Source organism: Populus trichocarpa, chromosome 8 (assembly GCF_000002775.5).
Source record: "Populus trichocarpa isolate Nisqually-1 chromosome 8, P.trichocarpa_v4.1, whole genome shotgun sequence".
NCBI lineage: Eukaryota > Viridiplantae > Streptophyta > Magnoliopsida > Malpighiales > Salicaceae > Populus > Populus trichocarpa.
Genome location: NC_037292.2, coordinates 13,615,715 through 13,629,590, shown reverse-complemented (window position 1 = coordinate 13,629,590; position 13,876 = coordinate 13,615,715). Strand labels below are relative to the sequence as shown.

Sequence of the window (13,876 nt, the reverse complement as noted above, 5' to 3'; positions counted from 1 at the left end):
AGTATTGACTTAAAAAAAAGTTGGAGTTATTGAATCACTAGATTAATAATATAGTAAAAATAATTTATTATGTTAACTTTAAACATATCACAAAATCAACACAACTTCCAACTTTAAATTCAATACATTTTTTAATTAAATAAATAACATTTTAAATACTTAAGAGGTTGATTTAACAAAACAATTCAAATATTTCAAACAAAAATCAAATTTAAAGTGTCAAATTTTAAATATTAAAATAACAACAGATCTATAATTAAAAAAAAATACACATAAATTTCTTCACTTTTAAGTAGTAGAATTCGGTTGAATAAACATATTTAGTCTTTGGACATTGAAATAAGAATTTTTTTTAGCATATAGTTAACTCGGTTGAGTTTGAACGAACCACTCAATCATAAAAACCTTAGCTAGATCGAACAAATTTTATTGAATCAAAATCTTGATCGAGTCTCAACTAGCAATTTAACTCGAATCACGTTTCAGATCCTAGGTTTTTGTGGTCAACCCATATGGTCGGGTTGGATTTTACATCTGTAACTATTATACTTAACAACTAATGAGCCAGTGGATTCATGCAGTGTCCTCTACCGAAGCTTAGCTTATATTAATCAACATATATATATATATATATATATATATATATATATATATATATAGCTCTAAGTATTATTAATAGCTGTGGGTGTCGAATCCCATCAACATGGCGTTTAAAAAATGTTGAGGTCTGTAGAAATGGGATTTCATAGCACCAAACGAAGCTTCTTTCTAACTATTTTTCCACCCACACAAGTTGTTTTTTAGAAAAAACAACGCTTTAATTAATATGTTAATCTTGAGCATGTCTTGCAGATGCTTTTAGAATAGTGACGAGGGAGAGCAGTCGGTTGCAGAACAAAGGAATGTAAGAAGTGGTCAATGATGTAAGCAATATATGCTAATAATATTGGTCTTCCATGAGATCTTAGCAAATCTTCCTAAGAGCAAGCAAACCTTATATTATATGCCCCCAAATTAAGCATATGTTTTCAGGTGAATCAAGTCATTAATTAATGTTTTTTTCTACTTAGTCAACACATTTGTGTTGGACAGTTGTTCGAACCCACTTTTGTAGCTTTTGGGACATGTTTGAAACTGCTAGATTGTGTTGTTGTGTCCATTGTCTCTGCCCAGATCTTCCATTGGAGGACTTCTTCCACCAATCGATCTCCCATGTTCACAATCTCCACCCCCTTTTCCAGTCTGTTCAGATTACTTTCCTGCCTCGGGAGAAGAATTCCAAGTCGGCATGCTGTCATCAAGCATCTCAAGTCTCAACATCCTACATGTAGATAAAATGAGGCCACGAGAAGGAAGATTGGCTAATGGTGGCTAGGTAGGTGGGTGGGTGGGTGGGTTGGTTGCTTGATTTTAGCTCTTTTTTTTCTTTCAATATCGATCCCTGGATTGATGCATGATTAGTGGTTTTTTTCTTGAAAATGTAGTATAAGTTATTTTTTAAAGTATTTTTTATTTAAAAATATATTATAATAATATATTTTTTTAATTTTTAAAAATTTATTTTTGACATCAGCAAGTTCAAACGATCCAAAAATACTAAAACATTAATTTGAAGCAATTTTTTTAAATTTTTTTGATAAAAAGCGAGTTGCACGGTAACCCACAAACAAGGTTTAAAACTCCGTTTGTTTTACGTTTCAAAAGTATTTTAAAAAAAAATTGAATTTTATTTTAATTTTTCTTTACTTCAAATTAATTTTTTTTCATGTTTTCGGATCGTTTTGATATACTAATGTCAAATTTTTTTTTTAAATATAAAAATATATATTTTTTTAATATATTTCCGAGCATAATTTTTTTTTAAAATATAACCATTATCAAACTTTCAAACACCACTTTAAAAGATTTTCCCAGCCACAACTCACCGATATCCAATCTAATTTTACTTCTTTTGGGAATCAAAAGATTTCATCCAAAGTGGTAATGAAACCACGTAGAATGCCAAGATTGACCAGACACAAAAATGGAGAATAATTCAAGATCTGATCAATCTAAAAGGAACGCATTACACTTATAATTCCTTTTCGCATATTTTTTTTCTCTCCAAATCTTTACAAGATTCTGTAAAACATTCACGATTAAATGTAGTTGATCATATATTATAATAATCTATTATATCTTTATATTTGATTATGTAATTTTAAAAATTATAATGTAATGGATGATTACAATTATACCATTTACATCACAAGCTTTAATGGAATTAATCCCACTGAATTGTTATTTCATATATATATATATATATATATATATATATATATATATATATATATATATATATTCATTGAAGATTGAAGAGACTGTTAAATGTTTTTATTTTTAATACTAACATATTAAAATTATTAAAAAAAATTTAAAAAAAAATTAATTTAATATTTTTTTAAAAACAAATATAATTTTAAAAAATAAAGGTTACCGTACTCTAAAACAGATAAGAGCATGTTTGGGCCTGTAAAGGATGACAAAAATTTGGTAAGAATTAGTTGTTTAATTTTTTAGAGTGAAAGATGATTTTTACAAATGCATGTTAATAAAGCATAGTTTGGAAACTCAATCTGGCGAGTCGATCCGGGACCCGACCGATCCGGGGCCGGGTTGAAGAAAAAATAGAGAAAAGAAAAACCTGGTGTGACTCAGTTGACCCGGCAAGACTTGGTAAAAAACCTGGTTGCAACCCGTTGATTTTTATTTTTTTACTAAAACAACGTTGTTTTGATTTAAAAAAAATAAAAAAATTACTTATTTTATTTAAAATACAAAAATAACCTTAAACATTTCAAAATTAACCAGCTTCAATCTTAATTTTTTGTTTTATACATAACTAATATCTACCGAGTTAATAATTCTAAATATTTTAAAATGAACTAAACTCAGTTATTTTATCTTAAGTATATTAGCTCTCGGCTTGAATGTATCCTAATTAAATTATTTAGTAGTTCTATTCACCAAAAATAACTATATGATGTTTTGATTATTGTTTTCTTTTTACTTATGGTTTTTTTTAATGATATTTACGTGTTATTTAGAAAAAGAATTCATTTATTAAGCAATCCATCTAGTTTCTTAAAAAAATATTAAATTTCTTAAAGAAAATATATTTTTTATTTTTTAAAATTTATTTTTAATACCAGCACACCAAAGCACACCAAAACAATATGAAAACATAAAAAATTTATTTAAAATAAAATAAAAATTTATTTAAAAAAAATACTTTTGAAACACAAAGATATCTAGACTATTTTATTTGTTTATGTGTTGTGTTGAGGTATGGTGTTGTGTGATATATGACATGTATCATTAATTTACATAAATTTCAAAAAAACTATCTTGAAATCATAGTTAGGAAAAAAAGAAGTATAATCTATAGTTTTTTTTTTAATTTTCTTTTCAAACTTTTTTTTTTTTGGATTCGAGGAAATCCCAACCCCGAAAAGCGCATTTTGTGGGCTCAGGTGAGCGAGTAAAACCCCGGCTGTTCCAGGCTCTTACAAGAGGTGCACGTCCTGACTCGAACTCGAGACCTGCTATGCAAATCTCAAACCCTTTGTCATCACGCCACGCTCATTGGAGACACTTTTCTTTTCAAACTGCAACACGAGAACTACTAAAATGCTATCTATACACACTCAATCACATGGTGCCCCCAAGCAATACTTACAACCCGCTGCTGTATGGCCTCAAACTCATTTTACACCAGCAGGAATGTCAAACCACAGAAACAATATGACTCCAATTCCAGTCTTTTTTTTCCCCCTCTTTTTTCGATTAATCAATCGGCCTAAACTGTCCAAGGCATTAATGAAGAGTCGAGCATGAAATCTGTGATTTTTTGCTCTGTAATTTCTCAATCTGACACCAAATCTTCCTGCAGGAAGGACGCAACATGTTACCACAAAAAGAACAAACATTCTTTAAAGAGCTAGATAGATGAAAATCTTGAATCAAAAGAGCACTAAACCAACATGGACGTTCTAATCTTCGAGTCAGTATGACCAGGACTTGACAAAGGGAGGGTTAGAACGTATAGATTTTTGGGGGGCATTTCCTAAGGTTATGCTCGTTAAAAAATATAGTATGGATTGGGTAAAGCGAAGGAAAGGGAGGAGAAATGGCGATGACTTATTATCTTTCTAGTTGTTTTGCAAATAAGGAGAAATTAGTAGATAGGTTTATAGAATATTTGATATTATGGTAGTGGTTGTTTTTTAAAATGTTTTTTTATTTAGAAATACATCAAAATAATTTTTATTTTTATTTTTGATATCATCATATCATAACAATTTGAAAATACCAAAAACATATTAATTTCAAGCAAAGAAAATAATAATAAAATTTCAAAAATATTTTTAAAACACAAAAATAAACAGGCTTTTAGTGTATCACATCACTCGTAAACTAAACTATTAAACACAAAATACATTCGTGAAATCACATGGAATGCATATATCATTTGGCAGAGATCTCTATATTTTATTTGTATATCTTGTGTTTACTTGCTTAGTCTAGAGAAGATGTGGTATATTAAATCTATCTAAAAACTTCTTAGTAACAAGAAGGGATAAAGAATTAATTCATTTTGGAAACTCTTAAAACTTGGGGGCACCTTCGCCACTCGTCTCTTGCCTTAATATAATGAATTTATAAATAATGAACAGGTAAATTATATATAAAAAATTAGTAACACTAATTAAAGAATAAAACGTAAAGTTAAACAATTAGTTATATAAAAAATTAAACCAAACAAGGGAGGATATTAATGAAAAATAAATCTAGAAAAATCAAAATTACAAAAGTAAAAAAATAATGGACCCGCATGCTTGATCTAAAATAATCCAATCCAGGTATGTTTAGGTTTGAAAGGTCAAGCCCTCTCGTCTAGTTCCATAGCCTAAGTGAATAAACCTGGTGACTCATCAACTTAGAATGCAGCCTGGCTTAAGTTTCATGTCAAACCAGGAAAAAAACAACCTAGTCAAACTTGATAAACCCAATAAAAACTCGATAAACCCAATTAGTCAACAACACAATCATATCAGGGAAGAAACTCAATTTAATTTTTTTATTTTTATTTAAAGAACATCATTTTATTTTATTTTAAAAAAATTAAATTAATATTATTTTAAATTAATTCGATATAATTTAAATTAACTCACCTAACCAGATGAAATTAACTCACCTAACCCGATGGGAAGCCTATTTTTATAACTGGCTCCTGCTGTCCTATATATGGCAACCTTGAGGGTCCTGCTTGAATCCCTAGTCAAGTCATAATCCAGGAAAAATCCATGGCATGAAATATAAAAGGAATCGATTTCGACTACAATCCACTCTTTATACTCTTATCCCTTAAACCTATGGGTTGCTGCCTTGGTTCTCCCATGATCATCTCAGTTTTGAAGATGCATCACACAGATGGGCTAAGAACGGGGTATTTAATTATTATTTGGAGCATTTTGCAACAAGTAAACAACGGGCGTGGAAAGTTCTCACCGAGTGGCGAGTGGTGCCCACGGGCGTGATTGCTGGCAAACAGAAGTTCGAGTCAAACTCGAAAAACACCAAAGTCTCCTCTTGACCACGGAAAAGCCGTCCCGCTTATAAAGCGCATGCCTAATTATCTGACACAATCCATATAGCATTCATACATATCCAAGCAAGTTAGTTCTAGACAATAGCCAACTAAGAGTGCATCCCCATTACATTAAAATAGAACTACATGAAAATTAAGAACCATGTTTATGGGAAATAAAAATTGCATCTCAAAATTCTCCTCTATATATATAAATAATAATAAATAAAAACTAACCAATGGAGTTATATCTTGGAAGCAAATATTTGACAATCAATTCACGGGTCATTCCTAGCCTAAAATGAGGAGAAACGCGCAGGATAACACTCCACAAAAAGATTGTTCTACAAGAGCTTCTCATTTTAGATTACAACCTAAATAATCCCAGCATAACTAGAATTTTAAGGTGCAACTGTCAAGGTTGCCTTTTAGAACGAGGTAGGAGTGCAAGAAGAATCTTCTTTCTTGGCCCCTGCATTTCAGAAAACGTTAAAAAGAAACCAACATTAGTGTTAATGATCACTGACGTGCAAATTTAAGAATAATTATGACTTATGAGTATGGACATCCCAAGCATAGTTATAAGACTTGCTACTGGTCAACCCGGTGACCCGCCAACCCAGAGTCTGGCCTATCTAAAGTTTTACATCGAACAGGTTTTTTTTTACAAAACAATGTCTTTTAAGGATTTTTCTTAAAAAACATTACTTGTGTTGACCCGCAGGCAGATCAACCGTGACTTGAGCCTTGGGCCGAGTCAACCCTGGTTAGGCTTTTGTTTTGATAAGCAAAAGGAAGTACATCTGATGTTTTTCTAAACGAATGGAACAATGATCATTCATTATGTGGAACACAACTTGGTACTTCAAGGTACCATGAATCTACAAACCTCATTTTGCAAAATATTTTCCAAATTTTTTTGACATAAATATTGTTCACTTTAGACCAACAATATTTATTCAAAAGACGAGAAATCCACCAAGCCCTCTCCCATTATTAGTTTTTGAAGTGCAAAAACTCTCTTCATCTCTGAATGTGATGCAGAGAGCAAAACAAGCAAAATTTATCTCTTTCAGTAGACAAAGGGTATTTTTGTAATTGGAAAATTTGCTGGAAAATTATCCTAGTCTAGGTTATTTTCTATTTAGTATTCTGTTACTTCAAAAGAAAGTAGCTTTGTTAGGTTTTTCCTATTCTAAATAGATTTTTATATAGGAAAATGAGTCCTTGTTGGACTAGGAGCACTAGCATCTCTTTATAAAATATATGGTCATTCAATATTTAATGGAAGTTGATTAATAAAATTCCAACAACTTGCCTTTGATTGTGATTCAATCTACCTTAGATGCGACTTCTAAGAATCCTAGGTATGAAGGCTTAGGTTTTTTCTATCCTTCCTAGAAACCCTATTAGCGTGACTAATATTTTCTACTATTCCAGTGGAAAACTCACATCAATATCCTCTCACATATACCTAATCAACCCTACATCAATTACCCATCAATATTCAGCCTAACATTTCCTAAAATACTGCTCATGACACTGTTCATAGCCCTAAACAGCCTCTAAGCTGTGCCGCATCAGAATGACCAACACGACAAACTTACATTAAATTGAAAAACCATCACTAGTAGTGATAACGACAATGATGACGACGAGTGTACAAGACTGCTAAGATAAGATATCATAAAAAAGGGCTTTTGTTTTCTTTTCTTTTTTATTTACAAAGGAGAGGCTCGAACTTGAAACCTCTTCAGTGGAGGGATATATAGATACCACTGAGTTTGTACAATAAAGCAATTCATCCAAACAAATAATAGATTAATCATGCATGCTTCAAAAAAATTTGCATCACCATTTTAAATATCATAAGAAAGAAAAATTCTTGAGATGCAGAATACATGAGCATGAAACAGAATTGGAAATCATATGCGTTGCAAACTAACAGCAAAGATAGCAGACAGATAAAGGAAAATTACCATAGGTATCCCCAGCTCTTTAAGGTCCCTTTCCCCCATCTGCTTCAATGCAGTCATATCTATCTGTTTAATAGATTAAACAAATCTTAAATCAGGTGACTAGGAAAAATAAAAGTTTCAGTATGTGATATGTTCTTTTCCTAGTTGCTTCAAACAGACCGTAAAAACTTCAGAAATTGCGAGTAGCAATCACAAAGTTCACAAGAGAAAAGCACGCAAACAGCCAATCAGTAAACTTTCTGTTTTGCTTGAATACACAAACTAAAGAAGCCCTCACCAGCACATACAGACCCTAAAAAACCCAATTCATAACTGTCACAACAGCAACAATAATCTCTGGCTTCTCAAAACATAGATCTGACCATACAAGAATACAAACATGTATAATTACATGTCACCCAGAAATTTCTTAGGTATAGACATGTCATGCAGGTGTGAAACAAAATAACATGACATGTAGATGACAATCCTAACAAAAAAAATAATACAATTGCAATGTAGTTCCACTTATTTTTTTGTCCTTGCTCCATGGCATGAAGCCCCATAGCAGTCAAATTGCACACATCTATTAACCTTCATGTTATACATAAAATAAAGTGCATTTATAAGACACATAAGTAGACAGAATCTATATTCTAAGCAATTTTTATTAAAACAAGGAATATTTGACATACTTCCTCAGCCTTGAAAAGAACAACGTATTTCCCTAATCCCAATGAATGCAGTAAGCCTTCAACAGTTTGTTGTTCTTCTGCCTACATAGAAACCAGAAATAGATAAGAAGTTAATAGATGTTTTAAGAGTGAAAGGGGATATATTAAGAAAATTTGGGTTGTCCTTAAAGAGTCAGTTAGCTCCATAAGTTACGAATGACTTGCACTCGGCTCACTTGAACACAAAGGAAACTATCACCCCCTCTGATCCTACAAGAGTGTCCTGTTTAACTTTACACGCATTTTAACATAACTCAATACATGTAGAGCAACTCTATGTTTTCACACACCTTTTTAAGAGTTATTATTGAGTAATTATTATTCAAAATGAGGGTATTGTAGAAAAATAAAGCAACTATTCTCTAACTAGACAACTATTTCAGGACAGAAAATCAGAGAAAAATAAAGCAACTATTCTCTAACTAGTCCCACTTTCAGAATCAATAGCAAGCCAGAATTACATCTGGAAATCTGACTGAGAACTAAATTTTCAGCAAAAGTGGAGCCGTGCTATTGGCTTAGGCCACCTGTCCTCCACAATTTCAATTCAACCAGTCTTTAGACTCTGAATAGGCCAATCAAATTAGCTATCAAGATTTCCTGGTTCAGCAAAAGTCTCTTGTGCCTGGTCATAAGGATCCAAATAATGTCATGTTATATAGCTGGCCTAGCTCACTGATCCCAACCAGAATTTTCCCTTAATCTTTCCATTTCCTCTTATATTTGCGTTTGCAATTTTACATTGTCTTTTCTTCCTTTTGTCAGGTAGATATGCTGGAAAATTTTTCAACATATAGGTATATGCACAGCTCCCCCTCACATTCATTATTCGCAAGCATAAGAATTAAACTGCCAGACCATATCCAATACAGAAAATTCACCAGCACATGAATTAGTCATGGCAGGGATGAAATGGTTAAAGCTAGCACAGCTAAACTAGCTAAATATTTCAGTGTAAGCATAGGAACACAAATCTTCCCTTTTCTGTAAGCTAATATTGCACGCAACCACAACTAGTATAAAGCAAGTCAAGATAGGTTATACAATATGCAACAAATCAGTCAAAATAGCCAGCTGCATCATGTGCTTTGAGTGTGCAATGCAGGTGCTAGTAAAATCAGAAGACAACAAACTAGTACCACATATGAACTCTTCTGCACAATGCCACTTGGAGGAAGATGGCCCATGAGCGGTACCACAGACTTTGCAGGCACTGTTGGTGATGGCGATAGAGGCAGCATGGCAGATTTTGTAATGAAAGTAGTGGAGCTACTCACTGACCTCGGTGTATCAAGAACATCTTTATTCATATATGGAACTGTTCTAACAGCATCATATGTCCTGTTCAAAGGCCTTCGCTGTAGATTATCCATGTTTCTGGGTGGCGATAAACCCCCGGAAGAACTCATAACTCTATCTGGAGATCTTCGTCTTATATGATCCAAAGTCCAAGGAGAAAAGGAATTTCTGGAAGAATCCATGTGGTGTAAAACATCTGCACTTCTTGTGGGAGGAATTCTCCCTAAGATGCTAGTGTCCTTTGGGTCAGGCAGGCGGTGCCGTGCATCAAGATTACTGAGCAGAGGGCCTGAAGACCGGACTGTCCTAGAAAGCTTTTCACGAAGGTCCATGGTTTTCTGGTCATCGTCACTTTGAGTTCTACTAAATACATTTTTTTGCATGAGTTTGTAACGTAGGTCATCTTTACCAATGCGAGCATCTTTGTTATTCAAAATCACACACAAAGGTCCGTCAGTTATCAGGAAACATGTACAAAAATATTCAATGCAGTAGAATAAGGCTACTAGTACCTTCCACACCATTAGCACCTATACTTGTCAACCTGTTGTCCCCTCTTTGCCTGCACCAAGGAAAAAAAAATCACAACATCCTCCACCTAAGAATTGCGAAGTATAATACTGTTCCAATAACATCAAACCGCAGAAAAACAAAAGACAAACACCAAACACACCGTTTGTTGCTAAGTTGGTTTCCATGCAATGACAAAATGTCTGAATTACTTCCTAATCTTTCCATAACAGACCGCTTACTCCCAGCACCTTGCTGAGAATTAGAATAATCATCCGATACCGTTGCAGCTCTCTTCACCACCTGTAAGGTTACTCACACCTATGAGTCAAATCAATTATACAATACCCGCAAGGTATCTTCTTATCATGGAAGCATTATTACCAGTATTTTTCTTTTTTAAAAAAAAATAATTTCTATTTCTACAATTTTTCTCCAATACTACACAAACAATAAAAATCAAATTCCTCTCCAAGCAACAATAAAGCCTTCCATTAAAACAAATCATGACTTCATTTTTTAATATAAAAAGAAAAGGAAAGGAAAAAACCCTAATTTTCAGACTGAAGAAAAAGAAAAAGAAAAAGAAAAATACCTGACCACCGCGCCCAAGTGTAATAGTGACGCGAGCTTTGGAAGTTTCTGACATGTCAAAATCCCCAAATACAAAACCCTAGCTAATCAAATTCAAATTATATGAATACTCAACTGGTATGTATGGACGGATGGTATAAATATGATTACACAACCATTGTTTAACATGACTAACATCAAAACCCTAATCTCAACATTGGCAGCAGAAAGATTGGCTTGTCTCAGAAATTTTGGAAGACGTTCTTGAGAGGGATAGGAGAGGAAAGAAGCGGAGACGCCTACCTCGCAACCAGTACTAGTATTTTATCAATTTCATTTTCTTCCTTTATTGAACAAAAATGTAAGAGGAGGAGGAACCTATTTGTGTTTTCACTTTTCAGTAATATCTTACTATTAATAATTATAATATTAGTCCTTCTACTATTAGATATTATTAAATAGTTCCCTTACTGTTAAATGACTAGCACATCAATGCCCAAACTATTGTTTGATGCATGGATAATTAATTGTTAATGAATGGAGTTGAAAATATAAGGATTTAATTGTAACATTGTGACATTTTAAGGATTTAATTGCAATACATGCAAAACTAATAAAACTCAATAAAACTTTTGCTAAAAATCTCACATGCCTTGTTCTGATTCATGCATTGTTTGAGATTGCTGTTGGGATATATTTTTTTAAAAAATAATTTTTTTTAGTTTTAAATTAATTTTTTTATGTTTTTTAAATATTTTGATGTGTTGATATTAAAAATAAATTTTAAAAATAAATAAAATTTTTTAGTTTGATGGATTTCTAAGAAAAAACACTTTAAAAAGCAACTTCAATCACACTCTAAAACATGCATGTTATTTGCCTATGGTGTCATCACTAATCCTACACCTCAAAACCATAGTTATTAATCCCGCCATAATTTAGAACCTAGCCTAGTTGTATTTTCTTTTGAATCGATTTGGAAGTTAATAAGGTCTAACTTAAATGATTCAATGAATCAACTCGTAATACGATTTATATGGACAAGATCGATTGAGATCTGATTGAGTTAACTTCAATATATTTTTTTAATTTTTGTCCCAAATAATATTATTATTTTTTAAATTTATCCAAAACAATATTATTTAAGTTGTTCTTTTTAAAATTGAAACAAAGTTATTTTTTAATAGATTTATATTGACTCGAAAATTGATCTGATAAACTTGCTTAAAATAATATTTAATAACTATGCTCAAAACCTCCTCAAGTAATCATGAAACCAATTATTTATATCCTCTGAACAACATTACAACATTAAAAAAAATTAAAATTCAAAATTTAACTCTAATATCCAAAAAAAAAATCAAGTTTTAGAACACCTAAATCAAATAGTGTTTCGGTCCAATTTTGGTATCAACTTTTAAAGATGGGGAGTTTCATATGATTGTTGTTTTGCTCCCGATAGGTCGCTGGACAACGTTTCTCCACGTTTTCTCTTTCTTTTATTTCAACTTCGATTTTTTTTTTTTTTTTTTTTTTTTTTTTTTGTAGTGGGTCTTTGCAATGATAGAGCAAAAAGAAAAAGGAAGGTAAGAGACGGTGGAGGGGAGGAGGGGAAAGAAAGAGGCGGAGAAAAAGGTTAAGGTAAAAGAAGACTGGAGGAGAGGATGCGAGAAGAAAATTTAAAAAAAAAAAAAAAACTTTGAAAAATAAATTATTAAATTAAAGACATCTAATTTAATAATGAATAATTGTCAGAGAAACTAATATATTAATGAAATAAAAAAAACTATAAAATTATTTCATAATATTCGTAGTTAAGGGAATAATTAATTTATCTCATAAAATAAAAGAATTAATTCATAATTAACTCCCACGTAAATTTGTGAGAGTAGAACCCCATAAAACTAGCTTTATACGCAGCATATATTATAATAATAATAATTTAGATGGAAATCATGACACATTCATCAAATCGTCCATGTATTTGTATTAATTAAACAATTAAATATTTGTAAAACAAATGGTTAACTCATACCTTATTTTTATAAAAATATAGTCAATCAAATCAATTAAAATAAATCGAATTAAATTATAAATGACTACCAATTAAAATTTTGAAAATCTTCATGACTTATTTTAAATTTTAAGAAATAAAAAAATAGTTTTTTTAAACCATAAAGTTTCAAAAATATTTAAGAAATATATAAAATTGGAAATAGTCAACCTGAAATTTTTTTAAAATTTTAGTCTTTCGATAAAGATCTTTTTAATTAGTTAAACATTTTTTTTAATTTTAGTTGGAAAAAAATTATTGTTTCTTAAATATTTTTTTTAAAAATTAATTAGTATAATAATTAGATTGACTAAATTTTGCAAACAAAGGTAAGATTTGACCAAAACTTTTCACATGGTCTGAATTAAATCGAACACGAGTGATTTTCAGTTTTTCCTCTTCAAAATGTGCTTGGTGTTTTTCTGTTTTTAATTGTTCATTGATTTCCTTATTTGAAAGTATAGTTAAGGTTGTTTTTTAAAATATTTTTCATGCTGAAATGTATTAAAATGATATTTTTTTATTTTTTAAAAATTATTTTTAAGATCAGTACATCAAAACAATCCAAAATACATAAAAATTTTAATTTTTAACCAAAAAAATTAAATTTTTAAAGAACATGATTTACACCAGATGCCATAAATATATTTTTATTCTGAATAAAGATTTTTCAGGTCAACAATTATAATTGTTTTGCTTGCACGATTACCGAGTTCAATGTTATCATATAGCTGGTTTGGGGAACGTATACAAGGAGCGATAGTTCAATTTTGAAGGTTTTTAAAAATATTTTTTATTTAAAAATTTATTAAAATACTTTTTTATTATCAAAACATTCAAACCAATAAAAAAAACACTAAAAAACCATCAATTTAAAACCATTTCAAGTGAAATATGTTTTTAAAACGTATTCTAATATTTTTTTTAGTTTAACGTGGGTGTCCGGATCAGCTTGCACACACCTCGACTAATCCCACGGGCCCTGAAGTTAACGACCATGTAAACTTCCAGTGGTCATCGTATGAGCAACCACAGGGCTCGAACCTGAACATATTCTAATATTTGATACTTCATGTTCATGCCTCTTTATTTAAAGATAAAATTCAATTCCTGCTCAAGA

General features: G+C 31.2%; 1 protein-coding gene across 1 annotated transcript; it reads right to left on the bottom strand.

Moving 5' to 3' along the window:
* Positions 1-5,812: 5,812 nt before the first annotated feature.
* On the bottom strand, positions 5,813-11,109 carry LOC7473243 (uncharacterized). The gene is made up of 7 exons (XM_006379962.3): positions 10,726-11,109; positions 10,294-10,433; positions 10,133-10,182; positions 9,461-10,041; positions 8,283-8,363; positions 7,609-7,671; positions 5,813-6,101 (listed from the first exon to the last, which is right to left on the bottom strand). Exons 1-7 carry the CDS (start codon positions 10,777-10,779, stop codon positions 6,045-6,047), a joined length of 1,026 nt encoding a protein of 341 aa, XP_006380024.3. The 5' UTR covers positions 10,780-11,109; the 3' UTR covers positions 5,813-6,044.
* Positions 11,110-13,876: the final 2,767 nt, after the last annotated feature.

Coding starts and splice junctions, on each gene's coding strand:
- LOC7473243 (XM_006379962.3), bottom strand. CDS start 10,779: ATGTCAGAAACTTCCAAAGCTCGCGTCACTATTACACTTGGGCGCGGT. Junction 10,434..10,725: donor CACTTGGGCGCGGTGGTCAG/GTATTTTTCTTT, acceptor GTAACCTTACAG/GTGGTGAAGAGAGCTGCAAC. Junction 10,042..10,132: donor AGGTGCTAATGGTGTGGAAG/GTACTAGTAGCC, acceptor TGAATAACAAAG/ATGCTCGCATTGGTAAAGAT.